Source organism: Narcine bancroftii, chromosome 5, assembly GCF_036971445.1.
Source record: "Narcine bancroftii isolate sNarBan1 chromosome 5, sNarBan1.hap1, whole genome shotgun sequence".
Classification (NCBI taxonomy): Eukaryota; Metazoa; Chordata; class Chondrichthyes; order Torpediniformes; family Narcinidae; genus Narcine; species Narcine bancroftii.
In genome coordinates this window covers 57444356-57465863 of record NC_091473.1, presented here as the reverse complement: position 1 = coordinate 57465863, position 21508 = coordinate 57444356, and the positions used below count along the sequence as shown (strand labels likewise).

At 44.6% G+C, this 21508-nt stretch overlaps 1 protein-coding gene across 1 annotated transcript in view; it reads right to left on the bottom strand.

Annotated features, from left to right (window-relative positions):
- Positions 1–21508, bottom strand: part of LOC138762680 (procollagen galactosyltransferase 2-like) — a 175726-nt gene that overhangs the window by 39219 nt on the left and 114999 nt on the right. The window contains exon 6 of the mRNA XM_069936279.1: positions 6782–6901. Within this exon, the coding sequence (XP_069792380.1) occupies positions 6782–6901 (120 nt within the window). The remainder of the gene's footprint in view (positions 1–6781; positions 6902–21508) is intronic.

Genomic DNA, 21508 nt, shown 5'->3' with positions numbered 1-21508 from the left:
TTGCACATCATCACCCAGTGGTTTGTTTTACCACAGGCTCTACTTTCAGAACCGTATGCGGGGCATTTGTTTCAGACATCGAAGAGGTGTTGTCTGCCACATTTCCTGCAGGCCTTGGGGGTTTTGCCCTTTCCTGATTGTGTTCTTTATAGCATCATTCCTTCTCTTTGCTGTGGGTGAGTCTGCATAGAGAGGGATTTTATTTGCATCCTTGTGTCTTCGAAGGCTCTGGCTATGTCTATGGCTTTGGCCAGCTTCAAGCTATCCTTCCCTATAAGAGACTTTTGAACTTCGGGATGGGCACTCCCCCATATTAGTTGATAATTAATATTTCCTCTATATCCTTAAATCTGCATTTTGCAGCAACAATTTTAGTCTAGTGAGGAAGTTATCAATAGTTTAATCAGTCTCTTGTATTAAGCCGTGAAATTCATAGCATTTAATTCTATGATTAGAGCTGGTTTCAAGGTGAGAAGCAAATTTTACAAATATCTGCTCTGGATCATTTTTCTCCACCTCTGTAAGCTCCCAGCTATTAAATAAGTCAAGGCCTCACTCCCCTCAACCAGAGTGGTACATAACTGACCTTCTCCTCTGCTCTTGCATTTTTAAAATAGCTTTTGAATACTAAATTGCATTTCTGCTGAAACGTTTTTAAACGATTCAACAATGTTTTCAGCCTCCCAGTCCATCACTGGGTGAACTGCTGTTGCTTCAGCCATTTTTTTTTCGATAATTATTTTCTCTTCTTCCCCTTCGTATTTCAGAGTCTTAAATTCAATTGTATGGGTTTATTCTTGTTCTCTTATACTGCTGCCACCATGTTATGTCTCTGTGTTACTTGGGAGGCTTCTTAAATAACTTAGAGATGCAAGATTCAAATAACAGAAAAGATTTTACTTTCTGATGCCTTCTACCATCTCAGGAAACTGTTCACACACTCACATATACATACGCCCCACAGTGGGGCACTACAATTACCACAGTGAGAAGGGTGTATTCTTACGTGGTTACAAAATAGTTCATATTATCCTGACTATATAATAGGCATTAAGAAATGTGATCAGATTTGACACAACAATGGTGCATTTGTGAGTTACTTCCTTGAAAAGTTGACCGCATTTGTTTGAAGAGATACAGCATAGAAACAGGCTGGTCCGTCAATACTGTCTGACAATGACCTCTTTTTACACTAATCCTACCATGTTACTCTCTCTCCTACCTCCAATATATTCTATCACTCCCCTACACACTTGGGGTAATTTACAGCAGGCAATTAACCCAAAATCTGCACATTTTTGGAGGAAACCAGAGTTGACAATGATCTGGACATAATACAAAAAATAAATCACAGCAGAAACTCCCATAATCCTGAAGGTTTGGTTGTGATGTAAACACATTTAATTGATTCAAAAACATGGCATAAATCAAGATTGAGTCATTATTTTTGTATTTCACTCCATTGGACACTAAACATCTTATCAGGGTTGGGTTTTTTTCATTATTTCCTGCTGTTGTCACCTCAGACAACATCTGATAATTACTACTATATTGATAGCATACAAGATGATCAGAGTCATTGTGCATTGCCTACTTAGAGGAAAAAAATAGCTTCATGATAGTGTATGGGTTATCAACAACAGGTGTAAATGTTGTAACAAAATATAACAGAATATCATAGTATGATTGTGGGAACTTATAAGTCAGTTGACTTATTTCCAAGTTTCCAACAATGGTCATATTTAAGAAAGTATGTCATCATTCAAAAGCTAATTTTCTGCCCAAAATAAAAGGTCAAAACAATCCACACATACTGTAAATATTGCTTTATTTAATTGCTTGCTCCATCAACAACTGAAAGGTAAGTTAATGTCTCACTGAGCCTCAAAGTGGCTGCATACTTTGTTGGTATGCTTTACAACATTGAAATCTGGAGCAAGGGGAAATTTAGGCCTGGAAATACATTTGTATCTGTGAAAATGCATGAATACCTAACAACATGACTTCTGCAAGAGCATTTTGACTGTATGCATGCCACTAAAAGTAAATCAGCATCACCTCAGTTCTAGCATTATTGAATTAGCTTTTCCACGGCTTGACCATTGCTCTACCACTGATCACTTAAAAGATGGTGCCAGTTCTGGGAGGAAATGGAGGGGGAGGGCAAGGTTGGTTGTTTGAGAGGATGGGATAGACTTGGGCCAGGAAAAGAAGAGATTGGAAGGTGGGGGTCATGGTAACATTTAATGTCATTCGGGCCTTGCATCATCAAGGGTGGGGAAGCCTAAGTCAAAAGCCAATTAATAAATTCAATGAAAGTTGGTGAGGCGGGAGGGTTGAGTGGGGATTGCTCAGGGTTTGGAGTTAGTTCAAGTAATCTGGGTCTGTTGGCGAAGAGATCAACAAGTTGGGGCAAGAGGTAAGAACTGTGAGACTGGAATGGCAAGGATAGGGGTGGATGCAATTGGGGCAGAAATGAGAAATGCTGGGAGTGAGTGCTCTGAAGAGAGAAAGGGGTGTTAAAGATTATCTACCATCTGAAGAGTCCAGAGTGAGCAGTACTTTTCAACCCTCCTTGGGAAGAAGATACTCAAAAATAGTCACTGTAAATTATCCCTGAGGAAAAGGTAAAATAGACAGAATCGGGGGTGGGGAAGTGATGGGATTGTGGGCAGAATAGGTTATACAGAAAAAAATTATTGGGAGCATGGGATTGCTCTGTGAGCCAGCACAAACTACATGGACCAAATTGGCCTCCTTTTATATTGTAAATAAAATATGAAGTCAGCACATATTGGACTCATTTTTCCCCATTGCGGATGGGACAGTCTGAATGATCTGATCCATTTCCCAACCAGGGTAACAACCTCAAAGACATTATAATGGAACTCCACTCAGGGCAAAAAAAGGCAATTTTCAGTAAAAGGGCATGAGAAAAAGAGTGGAAGTTTTATAGATGCCAAATCTCTTCTGACTAGAGACAAGCTAGAGGCATTGGCGTGCCTTTTTAAAAATGGTTTCTTTGATGTCCTGGCTCCAGGAGAAGTTTTCTGAAAAATGGACTCCCAGGAACTTGAAGATATTAACCCTGTCCATCCTGTACAATGACAGGATTTTAAAATGGACATGCACACACAGAAGGAAGAAATGAAGAGAAGCAGAAGGAGCTAGATTTGATGAAAGGTGAAGAGTGTATGTATGGAACATTAACATAGGGACTTAAAACGAAGATGAAACAAAGTTCTTCCTCACAGAGGCTTGAGAGTATTTTGAACTCAGCTCTCAAAGGGCATTGGAAGCAAAGCCCTTAAAGTAGAGGAGGCAGAATCATCGCCATCTGGAGGTTCAAGGTGAATGTGGGCAGGCAAGAAGGCAAAGTTGAGGTTACAATCAGATCAAACAGCTCAGTGGTGGAGCAAGCAGCAGGAATTGACCTGCTCCTGCTCCTATTTATTTATTTGCATTCATTCAACTTGTTCCCCAAACAATTCCTATGGTACTTATTTCCAATTATTGCCCGCATATAATGCAATCTTCTCCCCTCGACACCCAACCAATCACAAAATCCATTTTATGCTTGAAGAGGTCTCAACCATCAAATGTCAAACAGCTAATCAAAACCTAATGCTATGACTCACCCTGGACAATGGTCACCTGGGCAAGGAAACAAGAGTAGAAGCGAGAAAACTCCGCCCAAAGGAATGGTTTCTGAGCAGGGCTTTAAGGTTAGAGTGCAGCTGCAGGCATTGCTGTGAAGAAGTGCAAAAGGCATGTAATTCTGGGTTGGAGAAAACTTGGAGCAAGCACATGGCGGGAACTCATCTCTGGCTTCATGTTGTAGCAGCAATCAGGATGAGGGATGTGCTTGTGTGTGGTGCTCCTGGCAAGCTCTTACATGGTGGGGACAAGCTTTCACAGGAGCCAAGTTGAGATGACCCTATCCAGATGCATCACTATGCGGATAGCTTCAAAGCATCAGACCAAAGTCAAAACAGCTGAGAAGTTCACTGGAGTCTCCCTTCCCGCTAATGATGACATTTACCAGGAGTGTTGCTTAAAAAGGGCTCAAAGGATTATAGAGACCCTTTCCATCCAGCATACAGAATCTTACCATCAGGAAGAAAGTACAGGAGTATCAAAATCAGAACCGCCATGCAGGGAAATAGCTTCTTCCCGCAGGCTGTGAGATTGATGAACAGTATCCTGTATTTAAGTAAATGATCCCAACATATTTCTTGATTTATATTAAATTATACCTTTAGGTATGCATGTGATTATGATGTGTTGTATATTATTAATACATGTAGGCTCCATGGTCCAGAGGATTGTTGTTTCATCAGGTTTTATATGTACGGTCAGATGATAATAAACTTGAACCTCATGTCACTAGGCAGTTGTGGCTAGAGTGATGGTTACAGCAATCACAGTTATTGCAAGAGTGAGAAAAGCGGCTGTGGTGGTCGAGGCTGGAATGATGAGGGAGAGCGCAATGACTCCTGGGTAGTGTGCTGAAACAGTCACTGCGGCCACAGAGCCTGTCCTAACTGGGACAATGACTGATGACACAGAGGACTATTGATCCTTAGGTTACCAGTCACCCACTGATGACTGAGTGAGTCTTCGAGTGGCAGGAAACTGCTGTGAATTAGCCTGATTTTCCGTAACGTTAAGATGCTGGAAATCCAGTTTGTCATTTGTTACTTTTCACAGGTGGAATTCTGTGAATTTTAAAATCCAAAATGGTGCAGGGGAGAGACAACTTGAGATGCCTGAATAGCTCACAAAACTAAAATTTTCACTTAATCTTGGTAGACATGATGATAAACTCCATCTCCAAAGCATGTTCACAACCACCTGCTTATCACGATAAATGATGTCACCTCTTAATTGGCAGCAATTGCTCAGATGTGCACAAAGGTAGAAATGAAAACTTAATTTCTCTAGCTGGATTATGACTTGTGGAAGCTGTGATAACGCTAGCGGCAAAACTGTGGGAACTTAGTGTTTCTGGACGGATATTCTGTTTTGCTTCTCTTTCTCTGACTGTAAGAGGTGCTTCAAGCAATTTTCTGTCTATGACAAATCTGTTTGCCTTACAGCAGGCAAAAGGCAATTTCAAGCAATATGACACTATTTTTATCACATGACAATAAATTGAATTTTGAAATCTTGAGTTGACTAAATTTTGAATTATTTATCTCCTTCCTCCAAGTCAGTGTGATAAAGAAAATTTACTTCACATCTTCATCCATTTTAAGCCCTAAACAAATTCCTCCCGAAGTCCCCAACAGTCAGACTAAAACCAAAATGGCCATGTAGGCCCCTCAATGAATTGTAAAGTTGATAAGCCACAACATTATTTGCAGTTGGTCAAAGAGAGAAAAACAATAACAGGCCATTCAGATTAAGAAGGGCTTAGATATTCAATTTCAGCTACTGTGAGTGTGACTATGTAACCCAAGCTGGTGGAATCTAGTGTGGAGTGATCCGTGGGTAAAAGTATAACCAACAGATGAAGGGCAGATCAGAAATCAACATCTCCATCCCCTGCAGCAGCAAAGACCCAGACTCACAACATAAAGTGCGCAGCTGTGCTTAGAACCCTGATGTCCTAAGACATGAATGGAATCTCAATAAATGATTAATGTGTCTCGTTACATGGAGAATATTCACAGATCAGGATAATGTTCACTGATAGACTGCCACTCAAGTAAATAGTGGACAAATTCCTTTCATTTTTTTTTCCTTTAAGCTGTGGCCCATATATGTCAAGCGGTCTGCTCACTTTCTGTTTCTCTCATTACCAGCTGCCTGAGGGATTGAATAAACCTCACAGCTGCTTTCCCATCAGCTCCACGAGTTGTAGAGACATGATTCTCTCTCGGATGATTGCTGGCATGTGAGCAGACCCCTTCCTCATTATTTTACAACCCGTAGTCTAAACACCTGGCCAATCAAACCATTTATGGACTTTACAGTCAGGCTAACACCTCATGCAAGTTTAAGAAACCCAGTGGAACCATGACTTAAACACCTATAATCATAGGTTTACTTTCACCTCTGTAATGTTCATGTATGCTCCCAACCTCCTGCTGCTCCAGGGTTCTACGTTGTTGAGCCTAAGATCTGTTCCCAAGGCAGTAAACCAATGTACCGGAGAAACTCAACAGGTCATACACCATCCAAAGGAAGTAAGTGCCTCTAACAGTGATTGTGTTAATCAAGGGTCACGGTGAGAAGGCAGGAGAATGGTGCTGAATAGGACGCAAATCAGCCTGATGGAATTGCGGGGCACACTCGATGGACCAAACGGGCTAATTTTGCACATACTGAATTCCAGTCTTATTAATAACCCTTTTAAATTGCATATCCTGCTCATTCCTGCTTTCGCCCACACGAGGTGTTAATTGCATAGACGTGAATTAATTTTCCAGGTAAGATGACAGCAGGAGGTTGAACAAAGATTGATCAAACTTACACATATGGAATCATACATTTGCTGTGCATTGTAAGGTCCCAACTGCTTCTAACAGTCAACCTTATTCTATGATTCAGCGGGAAAATAACTTGCCATGTGGAATAATAGGGATTTTTTGATGAAGGAGTTAAAGGTTATGGGGAAAAAGGATGAGGGGTGGACTTGAAACTAGGGCTAAATCAGCCCACCTCATTGGAGGCTTGATAGACCGGATGGCAGACATCTGCTTCTAGATATTATTTTCTTAAAACTAAAATTGCATTTTCAGGCTGTATGCATTGTTCAGTGCTTCTTTAAACTCACTCATTCTCTCCAGCAGGATGTGGACAAAGGTTTCAACATCCTCTTCTAAGGATTGCTGGGCCTTTAGGGGTACTGGCAGGAGGCCATATTCTTCTCTGTTACATATGTGCATCTGGATGCCTAAAACAAGAGAGAACATTATGATTACTCCACATTTGTTCATGAGGATGTGGTGCAACCCCTGTCTAGCTATTAGCACTGTTTGTATGAGCTAGCCCACCCCCTGCACCTGTGACTCCTCCCCTGGAAATCCCCATAAAAGCTGTTACACCCAGACTCCTCCCTCAGTACCTGGCTTGGAACCAGACATGTTAAGGTGATTGAAGCCTATTAATCATAACTCTCTGACTAATGAGATTGATCGATAGTGCTACAGAGGAACATGGCCTGTTAAAGATAAATTACTTCTCAGGTAATGGGAGGTTGGTGGGGGGGGGGGGGGGGGGCGGGCATGTTCAAGCCACAATAACTACAATCCTGGTTGGCTGTAGAGTGGGGAAGGCTTCTCTCTAAGCCCTTACAAACTTCATGGTGTTTGAGCTCTTAATACCAATACAAGAGAGGACCCATCCATGATAAGAGAATGATTATCTAGGTTCATTTGTAACTGAGGCAACATGGAAGTAAATTCACGGATGCAGCACTGAAAGAAAAACCTCTGAATGAGGAAGTAGTTGATGAATTCATATAACACAACGATGAGTGACTGAGGGAGAATACTTAATACATTCCTTGAGTAGAAATTACTAAAGACAACCTATTTTATAAAATTAGAAAAGCTCTTCCTCATACCATCGCTGATTTTACAAAATAATCAGATTATTCAAAACAATAAAAATTTTCACAAGTGTAGTGCTATTCACTGCCTCTGTATGACTCAAAGCACTTTACCACCAATTTCTGTTTTGGAAGCATTGTTCTGGTGGTGAAAAAGAGGCAGCCAATTTCTGCGCAGTAACGTCCCAGACCAATGGCAAGATAACTTTCAGTGTGGTCATGCTGTTGTCAGGCAGATAGTCATGAGGTGTTATTTGTAATGGCCTTTCAATACCTGTGTTCTGCCTCACGCTCAGCAGTAACTATTCCAAATTCATAGCACTAACCCCAGTTTAGTTCAGCCAGTACTGACGCAGTTATGCACATATGGTCCCAAATTGTCAGGGACTTATTCCTTTGTGACAGATATCATACATGGAAGAAAGGAACCAGGATATTTTGGGATGTGAAACCTGCCCTGCTTATCATGGAAATCAGAGTTTAATAGGGATGCATTACTTTCACCACAGGGTCAACAAAACTGCGAAAGGTGCAAAAAAAGATGAGGATACTCCTCAAATGGAGGACTTCAGTTATAAAAAGAGACTGGATTATTTCTCCCCTGGAGTGTAGGAGACTGAGGGGTAATCATGAGGGAAACGGATAAGGAAAACAATAATAATCTTTTCCCCATTGGTAGGAAGCATAGATTTAAGGTGGAGTTTGGGGGGTGGGGGGGGGGGATGGATGGGGTTGGTGGGAATAAAATTTAAAAGGGACCTGAGGGATATCATTTTGACATAGAAGGTGTAGATGGAAGCAGATGCCAGAGGAAGTAGCAGAGCTGGTCCAAATTCAAACTTTAAGAGATATTTGTACATGAATATGAAAGGATTAGAAAGATATGGGCCTTATGCAAGCAAATTGGGGCCAGCTCGGATAGCCTCCTGTACATCTCCACAACTCTAAAATGTAATTTGAAAATCACATTTTGAAATGTCTGCAGACATCTGTGTGATACAGGGTAACCACCTTTGACCCAAGGTCAGCAAAGCATCTCAAAATAAAATATGACAGCTATGCCACATTAACTCATTTGCTGCTATTCTGTTAGGAGTTAAAATGCATTCATAAAGGAACCTAAAAATAGATGAATTTGCCACTGTACGTTACCCCTAGTGTCCGGGTAAGTGAAAATACGGGGAGAATAAATTACAGAGAAAATTAGAGGGGGAACGCGCATTGCTCAATGAGGTGAGTGGGCATGGAATTGATAGGCTGAAATGTTATTCCAATGGAGTAAAGAACTATTGACATTGTTACTGTCAGTATGTACAGTCAGTTTTATTTTTTAAAGATCACTTCAAGTGACAAAATAGTAGCAGAAATTATACCACTGGGATCACATCATTACTGCCTGAATTGACTTTACCACATTTTGCCTCCATTTATTATTTATTAGAGAAGAATATTTATTTCATGTGCGCCCTCAAAAACAAAATCTTTATGCTAAAGCAAGAGGCAGAATTGGGATGAAAATATAGTCTTCATGTCATGCAACATGGAAACAGGTCCCTCAACCAATTGTCTTCCCTAACCATCTAGCACCTACTTACAATACACATAATCCTTTTTTATTCTCCCCACATTCCTGTTGCTTCCTCCCAGTATTTATAACTCACCCGCACACTCTTGGACAATTAACCTAGTAGTGGTTGTTCAGAAGCTTTTCCATTTATCTAATGTTCTATGAATCTAAAGTTGGTCAGATTTTATTTCTCACTGCTACTTCCTGTTAGTGATGGAGAAAAGACATGTTCTTGAGAAAGATATGACTTGTGGGCTGGGCATGGGAGAATGGAGTTCCCAGGAGATTGGCTCAGTGGTCAAGGTGGAGGAAGGAGAGCATGAGATGCAGTTGGCTGGATGAGATGAATATTAGGGACAAGGAAAGCCAGAAGGTGACCACAGCAGCAGACCGTTGAGTTGCTCAGTTGCTGTGGGATCCACAGAGGCTGAAGGCAATGTGGTCAGTGACTCGCAAAGGCAATGGGCTGTTGGCGCCTTGAGCATGGGCTGTGGACTGCTGGACAGTGGCTCCCATGAGAACCAGATATCAGAGCCGGGAATCAAGAGGGTGCTGTGGGCAAGAGGGGCTCCCAAAGGGCCTCAGGTGCTGAAGGCTTCTTGATGATGTTGGAGGTTTGGATCTGGAGCTCGGGTTGCTGATACATTAGAGGAGTCTGTGCGGCTGCAGAGGCTGTGTGAGAACTAGGGGGTGAATCCACAGACACTCAGTGACTCTGAAGGGACTCTCATTTGCTTCTCTTTCTCTTGTACTGTAAAAGGAGCCATACAATACTAGTGGCGATTCTGCCTTACAGTGGTCAAAAGTTAAAGTACATCATATACGTCACATTATTATGTGACAATAAAAGGAACCTTGAACTTGAGCTGAAGAGCAGCTCTAAGCAAGGAGAACAGTGTCTAGAAGTGGTTTATGCCTTCCCGACATATCTGGATAAACCAGCTGCCTGTCATAAATATCCAAGTTGCCATCCTATGGATTTCAGAGACTGGTGGTGAAGCCACAGCAGGGAGAACAACCAGGATGAGAGATAGCATTGTTTTTAAATGGAGTCTGGGACAAAAAAGCAGGCTTATGATGAAAACATGACAATATGCAAAACAGCTGGGATAGAAATACCAAGAAATGGCCAGGCACTGTATATTCTGCATCTGAAATATGAGTCCACCAAAGAGATATTTCTGTTCCGTAGGATCAGAAAATGCTGTTTGCTGATGTCTTTGGAGAGGTGAACAAATTGGTCCTTCCTGATTCGTTGAATGCTCTGGTCATATTTTTTTCAGGAAAAGAGTGTTTTGTTTTTACTTCCTTTGACTAGTTTAATAGACTGATTTATATGGGATTCATACAAAAAACAAGGCCTCTGTAAAAGAACACCATCATAGTGGCAGGAACTTACTTCTGTTGTAAATTTTAAATGAGAGTTTAAGGACAGCCAACACCATTGCAAAGTGCATGTCCCCTCTGATTATTTCCATATCACAGACCATTCCCAGGGGCACAGCGATTTTCTTTGGTATCTCATTATGATCTAAGCATTAATAAAGGCCGTAATTGCTGAGGAACCACAGTTGAATGCTGCTGGAAGCTGATCTAATGAATAACTGCTGTTGGCAATTGTTTAATAACTTTGGTTCCCAGGCACTCACTGGTTTATTAATGTTATATGGCAGTAAGCTTGCACAACTTAAATTTTGGGTGCTCCCAAGAAGAGATCCCATTAGGCCCTCACTCTAAGTGCATGGAAAAAGAATTCACTGGAGAATTTGTAACAGAATATGCCTCCCCACACATTGCATCCAGACAAAGGACCACATCACTCTCTCCAACTGCAGAAAGCAAGAAACAAATATCTTCTTAAAGTGCAAAACTTTGAACATAATTTTTCTGGTGAAGAGAGGAAATATGATGGTTACTTACCAAACACACCCTGAACTTTAAGTATGCAATACAGTTCCCCATTATCCGTACGCATCTGCAAACGTGAGAACCAGCACTCGAAAAGAAAGAGCTGGATTCTTGGATCCGTAAATAGAGGGGTACAGCATACCAAAGCAGAAGAAAGTTGAGAGATAACTGGTGAGGTTGGCGATGAGCTCCGTGGGAAGGATACTAAGTCTGAGTGAGAGGGTCATATTGCTTGGAAACAGATCCTTCATCCTTGGTTTGGCTCAATAAAGTGCAACACTACAGAGTTAAATTCCATCTTTAATTTCTTTGCTCACTTTCCCAGTTCATCAAGATCCTGTTGTACAGTTATATAAAATTCTTTACTATACCACTACTTTTGGTGAAATCCACAAAATTACAAACCATTGCCATTGCCATCCATGTGGTTAATACAGATGACAAAAGAACAGATCCCTTCAGCGCACCACTGGTCACAGGCCTCCAATGTGAGGAATAACCCTCCACCTGCTTCCTACCATCAAGTCAATTCTGCATTTAATTGGTCAGCTCACTCTGGATCACACTCTCATTCTGGCCTTCCAGACCAGCCTGCCATGAGAGATCCTGTCAAAGGACTTGCTCAAGTCCATACACACAATGTCTACTGCCCTGTCCTCATCAATTTGCTTGGTCACCTCTTCAAAAATCTCAATTAAGTTTGTGAGTCTCCATTTCCCATGCACAAAGCCATGCTGATAATCCATATTCATGCTTATCTTTCCAAATGAAAGTAGATCCTGTCTCTCCAAATTCCCACCAGTAACTTACCCATGGATGACTTTAATCTCACTGGCCTGTTGTTTCCGGTCTTATCTTTCCAGCCATTTCTAAATAAAGACATATTAGCCACACTCCAGTCTTCCTCATCTCATCTGTGCTTGATGATGGTGAAATCATCTCTGTCAGGGATCTTCCAATTTCTTCCCAGGCTTTCCATAATGTCCTAGGTTACACTTGACCAGGCCCCAGGAATTTATCTACCTTTATGCATTTTAAGTCCTCCAGCACCTCCTCTTCTGTAACATGGGCTCACAATATATATTTATTTCTCTAAGATCCCTAGCTTCCATGTCTTTCTTCTCAGTAAATACAAATGAGAAATACTCACCCTTCACTTGTGGCTCCACACATGCATAACCCCATTGATCTTTAAAAGGTCCTATTCTTTATTATTTTTAATTTTTAATTAATTTTGACAAATCGCATGGTAACAAGCCATTTTGGCCCACAAGCCCGTGCTGCTCAATCCCTGGAGTAAATCAACACAAGACACAAGAAAAACGTACAAACTCCTTACAGACAGCACTAGATTCAAACCCAGGTCCCAATCACTGGCACTCTAACAGTGTTACGTGAACTGCTACGCGAACTGTGTCACCCTACTTACTCTTTTGCTTTAGATTTACTTATCCAATCTCTTGGTATTCTAAATTAAAAATTTTATTTACAGCATGGTAGAAGCTGATTCTGGCCATTTAAATCCATGCTGCCCAATTACACCCAAATTAACCTACAACCCCATACGTTTTTAGATGGTGGGAAGAAACTGGAGCAGCTGGAGGAAACCCACGCAGACACAGGGAGAATCTACAAACTCCTTACAGACAGCATCGGATTTGAATCAACAGACACAGGGAGAATGTACAAACTCCTTACAGACAGCACTGGATTTGAATCAACAGACACAGGGAGATTGTACAAACTCCTTACAGACAGCACCGGATTTGAATCAACAGACACAGGGAGAATGTACAAACTCCTTACAGTCAGCACCGGATTTGAATCAACAGACACAGGGAGAATGTACAAACTCCTTATAGACAGCACCGGATTTGAATCAACAGACACAGGGAGAATGTACAAACTCCTTACAGATAGCACCAAGGATTTGAATCAACAGACACAGGGAAAATGTACAAACTCCTTACAGTCAGCACCGGATTTGAATCAACAGACACAGGGAGAATGTACAAACTCCTTACAGACAGCACCGGATTTAAATCAACAGACACAGGGAGAATGTACAAACTCCTTACAGACAGCACCAAGGATTTGAATCAACAGACACGGAGAATGTACAAACTCCTTACAGACAGCACCAGATTTGAATCAACAGACACAGGGAGAACGTACAAACTCCTTACAGACAGCACCGGATTTGAATCAACAGACACAGGGAGAACGTACAAACTCCTTACAGACAGCACCAAGGATTTGAATCAACAGACACGGAGAATGTACAAACTCCTTACAGACAGCACCGGATTTGAATCAACAGACACAGGGAGAACGTACAAACTCCTTACAGACAGCACCGGATTTGAATCAACAGACACGGAGAATGTACAAACTCCTTACAGGCAGCACCGGATTTGAATCAAGTCGCTGGCACTGTAATAGAGCTGTGCTAACCACTACTCTAACCATGTCACTCCTTAACCCTACCTGTCAAAGACATTCCATATCCCCTTCTGCCCTCCTGATTTCCCTTCTTCAATGAATTCCTATACTGCCATAAAAGACATATGCCTCCATCTATCTCTTGACCAGATTCTCAATATCCCTGTTCAGCCTTTTGCAATTCATTTTTGCAAGATCCTGTCGAATTCCATCAAAATTTCCCTTGCCCCAGTGAAAGGCTTTAACTTGTGGACCAGTCCTATCTTTTTCCATAGATATTTTAAAATTAAATAAATTATGGTCACTGGTTTCAAGGCGCTCTCTTGCTTGCAGCTCAGTCATTTAACCTGCCATGTTTTCCGAGAGGATATCTAGCTTTACTCCCTCTCTTGTCACATCATCAACATATTTTTGAGAAAATTCTCTTGGATGCACTTTAATGAAATCCACACCATTCAAGCCCTTTGGGCTGAGAGAATAACCAACCAGTCAATATGAGTGAAGTTAAGATCACCTACTATTCCAACCCTGTTGTTCTTACAGTTGTGTGTGGTATCCCTATACAGTTGCTCCTCTAATTCTCACTGACTGTTAAAAGTGGGGTGGGGGGGGGAGGAAGGGGGGAGTGGCTACAAAACAACTCCAAAGTGATCACCCTTTCTTATTTTTAAGATCCACTTTTTTTTAATCCCACTGGACAAGCCCCCAAGTATACCTTCTCTTACTACTGCTGTGATGTTCTTCCGAATTAAAAAAACCCTGCCTCTCCTACCTTCACCATTATCCCTCTTACAGCACATGTACCCTGAAGCATTAAAGCAGTCATTTCTGACCCTCTCTCAGCCCCATTTCTGTTGTAGCTATAATATCTAATTTCAGTGTACCTTACCATACCCCAAGTTGGTTTTCTTTGGCTGTCAGACCTCCTGTACTAAAATAAAATTAAGTTTGTCAGATTTTCTGTTCTTTTTGACTTGCCCCTGCCTACCCTGACCATTGAACTTGCTCACTGTGGTGATACATCACTAGCCTCCTGCAGGGGGCAACCTTTGTACCTGCAGAAGAGCACTGGAGGACAAGGCAACACCTGGCCGGCTGTCAATCAGCTGACCTGAATGGAACAAGCTGCCAATCACCCTCTGGGATATAAGCTAGATCCAGCCCCTCGAGGTCAGTCTCAAGAGCTTTGCACACCAGTCTCACAGCTAGCTCTGTGGAAGTTTATGTCGAATAAAGCCTATTGAACAGACTTTATGTTTTGTGTCTGCTTTCTGCTCGATACCGCATCACAATTTATTCAACATAAAATCTTGAAGCTGCAATAGAGAAGCTCCTGATTGCCGAGAGCCTTGAAGTCACCCCATGCCATCCAGATGCATAGGCACGATTCGAAATCTGGAAGTACACGGTCAAAGTAATCATCGAGGCGTACGCCGACAACATCCTAGACTCCGACAGAAAAAGGCTCATCTTACTCCACTCAAAGCTGGGTCCCCGAGCTTTCCAGGCCCTCAAGGAACATCCAAGAAATCATGAACAAACCTCCTACAAACATGGTCTTCACAAGGTACCTTCTGAGTATTCGTGCCCAACTGCCTGGAGAGACGGCCGAGTCCTACCTGGCAGCCGAACTTGAGTTAGCACGACCGTGCCTGGTAGAACCCAGGGTGAACAAAAGGGAGGTCAAAAGGTTGATCAGGGACACCTACGTCCGGGGTCTACGCTCGAGAGCCATCAGGCAGAAGCTGCTGGAGGACAATATCTACTCCCTGGCCAAAACAATGGAGGTAGTCCGAACCCTGGAGGCAGCAGCCCTGTGTTCCAGAGCCTTCGACTCCAAGCTTCCCCAGGTCTCCACGAGGTCAGCACAGACAGCAGCTGTGGCCCAAAACCAGATGGTGGATGAGAACATCGCTACTGCGAGCACTCCACGCCCTTGTAAGTACTGTGGGTCCTGGTGTGGGTCAGATCAACAATCGCGTCAAAACTGCCCGGCCAGAAATCAGTACTGCGCAAGATATGGCAAGAAGGGCCACTTTGCTAAATTATATATTTCAAAGCCTGCCGGCAGCTCAGCGGCCCTCTATGACCCGGTCCCGGCCACGTGCGATTGCTAGGCAATGACATTGCTCCCACAGCAACTTCCGTCGTACCCAACTTCAGCAGCCCTACTTCCGGCCTCACTGGCAATGATCACCGCATGCATGCCATGCGCCCAGACCAACCCTTGACCTCACCAGTGCCACCCCACTACGACGCCATGTCCGCGAACTACAATGGTGTCACTTCCGGTCCACAGAGTGACGTCACTTCCACCGTCCTCGATGATGTCATCAGCACTGATGGCCGACGGCGTGACGTCACTTCCCCCAGCACAACTAGCGAGGAAGTCCAGCCATGCTGCCGCCACACACCCCAACGTGGTGCCGCTATCTTGTGCCGGACAGGCGCCACAGCCACAGCCACCCTGGCCCTCCCAGGCCGACAATGAGCACAGCACCGGTGACGATGATGATATGGTCAACACTAGCGCTGACCAGACCACCCTACCGACGCACCCCACACCTCCAGATACCACCGATTACCACCCAACAAACCCCTGCAGAAGATGCTGCCGGTCATAACTCGTCTCCGCCGTTGGGGAATGATGACTCTAACCCGGAGATGGTCCGAGCGGCAACCACACTGACCAGGGACATCCCTCATGGCCTCGGGCGCTCCAAGATGGACATCTAAATCAATGGGTAGGTAACAAAGTGCCTAATCAACAGTGGCAGCTGCAAGAGCTTTATTCACCCGAGAGTGGCCCACTCCCTAAAACTCAAAATCCACCCTACCACCTTCTCTATCGCCTTCGCTGCCCAGGACCAAACTATTAATACCCTGGGGCACTTCTCTGCTGATCTGACTGTGGGGGAGGTGGGTGGGTGGCGACATACACCGGGTTCAGGCTCCTGGTCATGCCCAAACTCTGCACCCCAATCCTCCTGGGCTTAGTCTTCCAATGCCACCTGCAAAGCATCACCCTTCCCTTCGGGGGGCCCCTACCCCCCACTCATGCTCCACAGCGCACTGTCCAACCACCCCCGGCCAATCTGTGGCTTCTCCATGCTGCACATTGCCCCTCCTGCTCTTTTCTCACACCTCACGGCAGACTGAAAGCCGATAGCTGCAAGAAGTAGGCGCTATCGCGCTGCGGACAGAGACTTCATCAAGGCGGATGTGCAGCGGCTTCTGGCAGAAGGTGTCATAGAGTCCAACAACAGTCTATGGGGAGCCCAAGTCATGTTGGTCAAAGGGGGCAGTAAGCAAAGGATGGTCATGGGTTACAGCCAGACCATTAACCGGTACACCCAGCTGGATGCCTTCCCCTTACCAAGGATAGCCGACATGGCCAATGAGATAGCCCACTACCGGGTCTCCTCCATGATTGACCTGAGGTCAGCCTATCACCAACTCCCCAACCACCCGTGGGCCTTGCACCACTTTTGAGGCGGACGGGCGCCTCTACCAGTTCCGCTGAATTCCATTTGGGGTCACGAACAGGGTCTCTGTCTTCCAGCGGGAGATGGATCACGTGGCACAAGCTAAAGACGATTTTCACGAACCTGGATAATGTCACCATCTGTGACCATGACCAGCAGGACCACGATGCCAACCTGGAGAAATTTCTCCAGACGGCCGAGGAGCTGAACCTCACGTACAACAAAGAGAAGTGCGTGTTCAGCACCACCCGCTTCGCCATCCTGGGGTACATCCTGAAACATGGTGTCATCGGCCCAGATCCAGAATGAATGCACCCATTAATGAATGCCCCTCCCCCCCCATGATCAAAGCCCTCCACAAGTGCCTTGGCCTTTTCTCCTAATACTTGCAGTGGGTTCCTTTTTTCTCAGACATGGTCCGCCCACTAGCCCAGGCCACAACTTTTCGTCTCCCACCCGAGGTGCAGGCAGCCTTCATGCGCATCAGGCAAGATATCGCAGATGCCACAATGCATGCCATGGATGAAGACTTCCCCTTCCAGGTGGAGAGCGATGCGACCGATTTGGCCCTCGCTGCTTCCCTTAACCAGGAGGACCGCCCTGTCACCTTCTTCTCCAGGATCTTCCACAGTTCCGAGCTTGGACACTCCACCATTGAAAAGGAGGCTCAAGTGATCATGGAAGCAGACCACCATTGGCACCACTACCTGGCCGGCAGGAGGTTCACCCTCCTCAACAACCTGCATGCAGTGGCACAAAGGCAAGATCAAGAACGATAAGATCTTGTGCTGGAGAGTCAAGCTGGCAACGTACAGCTACAACATCCAGTACCGTCCAGGGAAGTTTAAAGACTTCCCCAACGTCCTCTCCCAGACCTGTGCATCTTGCCATGACAACCAGCTGCAGGCACTGGATGATTCCCTCTGCCACCCGGGCGTCACCTGCTTATACCATTTTATCAAGTCCCAAAACCTCCCATACACCAGCAGGGAAGTCAGGACCATGACTAAGGCGTGCTGGGTCTGCGCGAAACGCAAGCCCCATGCCTTCCGCCAGCCCCAGGCCCAAATCATAAAGGCCACTCAGGCCTTTGAGCGCCTCAGCATGGACTTCAAGGGGCCCGTGACTTCCACGAATCGCAACGTCTATTTCCTCACAGTCATAGATAAATACCTCCGCTTCCCTTTTGCCATCCTATGCCCGGATGCCTCTATGGCCACTGTCATCAAGGCACTGTCGAATTCCATCAAAATTTCCCTTGCCCCAATGAAAGGCTTTAACTTGTGGACCAGTCCTATATTTTTCCATAGATATTTTAAAATTAAATAAATTATGGTCACTGGTTTCAAGGCGCTCTCTTGCTTACAGCTCAGTCACTTAACCTGCCATGTTTTCCGAGAGGAAGCATGGCTGGACTTCCTCACTAGTTGTGCCGGGGGAAGTGATGTCACGCCGTCAGCCATCAGCGCTGCTGACATCATCGAGGACGGTGGAAGTGACGTCACTCTGTGGACCAGAAGTGACACCATCATAGTTCGCGGACGTGGTGTCATAGTGGGGTGGCACTGGTGAGGTCAAGGGTTGGTCTGGGCGCATGGCATGCATGTGGTGATCATTACCAGTGAGGCCGGAAGTAGGACCGAGTTTGGGGAGGCCGGAAGTTGCTGCAGGAGCAATGGCATTGCCCGGCAATCGCACGTGGTCGGGACCGGGTGGGAGGGGTGCTGGTCATAGAAGGCCGCTGAGCTGCCGGCAGGCTTTGAAAGGTATACTTTAGCAAAGTGGCCCTTCTTGCCATATCTTGCGCAGTACTGATTTCTGGCCGGGCAGTTTTGACACGATCGTTGATCTGACCCACACCGGGACCCATAGTATTTACAAGGGTGTGGAGTACTCATCCACCATCTGGTTTTGGGCCACAGCTGCTGTTCACCATGTTTGGCTACCCCGTGTTCATCCACAGTGACCAGGGTGGGGGTGTCCTAACTTCATGAGTGAGGAACTGTGCCAGTATCTGACAGCAAGGGGCATTGCAACTAGTCTCATGATTAGTTACAACCCGAGATGTAATGGACAGATGGAACACAAAAACAGGGTAATCTGGAAGGCAGTCCTCCTGGCTCTTAAGTCTAAGGGGTGTCTGTTTTCGTTCCCCAGGAAATCCGTAATGGATACATCACTCCCAGCATGGCTCGCATCCCCGGGACCAGTGCTCCTGCGTAGACACGTGCATGCCCACAAGGCCAAACCCCTGGTCAAGCAGGTGTTTCTCCTACACGTAAACCTAGGTTCAGCAGCGGCAGGGAGGACACCATCTCAACCAGGGACCTGGCACCAGCAGGAGCACAACAGCATCCTTCAACCCAGGACCACACCGGCCTGACGCACTCCCCTGACCCCGGACAGCTGAAGGACACCTAAGACCCCGCCCCCCCCAGGCATCCCGGACTCATTCCAACTGTGGGGGATGAATCCACCCCCCTACCCATCCAATGCCTTACGCACCCTTCAATTCCAGCTGCCCCAGCTGCACTACACTGCACCATGCTAGCTGGTCTAGCCCCTGCCCCCCGACTAGCCCCCGCTTACCCTCACCGACCTTTGACCAGGAGCCAACCCTGCGACAGTTGCAGAGACTCTGATGGCTGCCAGACTGTCTAAACTTGTAAATAATGTATATATGTTTGGGGCTTTTGATAGAACATGAAATGTAACCCTCCCTGGACAATTTTTAAAGGGGGTGAATGTGGTGGTACACTACTAGCCTACTGCAGGGGGAAACCTGTGTTCCTGCAGAAGAGCATTGGAGGACAAGGTAACATCTGGCCAGCTGTCAAAGCCTCACCCGGTCAGCTGCCAATCACCCTCCAGGATATAAGCTGGATCCACCCCCTCGAGGTCAGTCTCAGAGCTTTGCACAGCACACTCACAGTCAGCTCTGTGGAAGTTTATGTCGAATAAAGCCTGTTGAACAGACAATGTTTTGTGTCTGCTTTCTGCTTGATAGCACATCACACTCACTTTACTATCGAAGTTCACCTCCGTTTGGTCATCCGCAGTACTGAAGTTTTAGGCCCAACTCACTGCCAGACTAGTTTAAACCCCCATAAGTAACACGAGCAAGTCTGCCCACTAGGATATTGGTGCCCCTCTAGTTCAAGAGCAACCCATCCCCCTTGTACATCCCTCACCTTCCCTGGAAGAAAGCACAATGATCCAAGAATCCAAAGCCCTCTCTCTTTTAACTGTAATGTCTTTTCTCTCCCTGCCTCACTTGCATGAGGTGCAGGGAGCAATTGTGAGACTAAAGGTAATCCTTTAAATTGCTACCTAGCTCCATAAATTTGCTGTGCATGAACTTTGTCTCTACCTGCCTATGTTGTTGGTACTGATGTGGACCACTACCTCTGGCTACCCATCCTCCTCTTTCAGAATGCCCCCTCCAAGACATCCGTGCCATTTGTTCTCCTCAGCAAGAATGAAGAGATGTTTGGAGTGAGCCTTGGGAGTGTTGGGAGGGAGCAATTCCCAGATCATTGAGGATGAACATGGTTTGTGACCAAAATTGCATTGTTTAATACATAGAAGTATAGCCACTGCAGCACATCAGTTCACACTTTCTGAAATTAGATTAATTTACATTAATCTAGCTAATGCTTTTCAAAATGTTTAGCCAATACACAGACTTTTTTGCATTTAACTTTTTTTGTTACTTTTCCTCCATCCAAAAAAAATCAATGATTCCAATTATTTACTTGCTTGTTAATTCTAATGAGACTGTTTCTTGGAGAGTTTATCACAGAACATCTTACCTCCTTCCTCTCCTTTTCCATCGTTAAATGTTTTAACAGCAAGTTTTCAAAGGAAATTACAAAAATACATCCAATCCTCTTGGGTTGCTCACAGCAGCGTCCAAAATATTAGTCTCTAATTCCAAGGGGCTCTCTGGGTGGAACTGACATGAGTTGGATCTCCTCAGACTGAGATTTCTAACGTTCCGACAAAATGCTATTTACATTCATTTCCCCAATCAAAAGACCTCCATTCTTCTATGGAGGGCATAGCTGGTCAGCAGGAAATCTTCTGGAATTAATTCTCCCACAAAGAAAGGCTTGCCTTTCAACAAGAAACCAGTGTTCTCCTCTTAATGGTTTGTGATTTATTCTCCTATATTCAAGATATTATAAATCCCATTTAAAAAAAAATACTAGCAATGAATTCAAACTTAAAGCATTTATCTACACTTGTCTTTGTCAGCCATTCTCAACCTTTTTTTTCATTTATGGCCTTTTCTCTGTGAAGCAGTCAAGTTGTGGTTTCTTCCATACTTCTCTCCTTCTGATAAAAAAAAATATATAAATATTTATGTGACATGAGGTGAAAAGAAAACAAGGCTTTTACTTAAATGTTCTGTGGCCCCTAAGGGGGCCATGGAGCCCCCATTAAGAATGGCTGCTCCAATGGTGGATGTCATGGGTTTGGGAAGTGTTGTCTCCAAGGCAACACTTCAAAACTACTTCAATAAATATGAAGTGGCATAGAATGTCT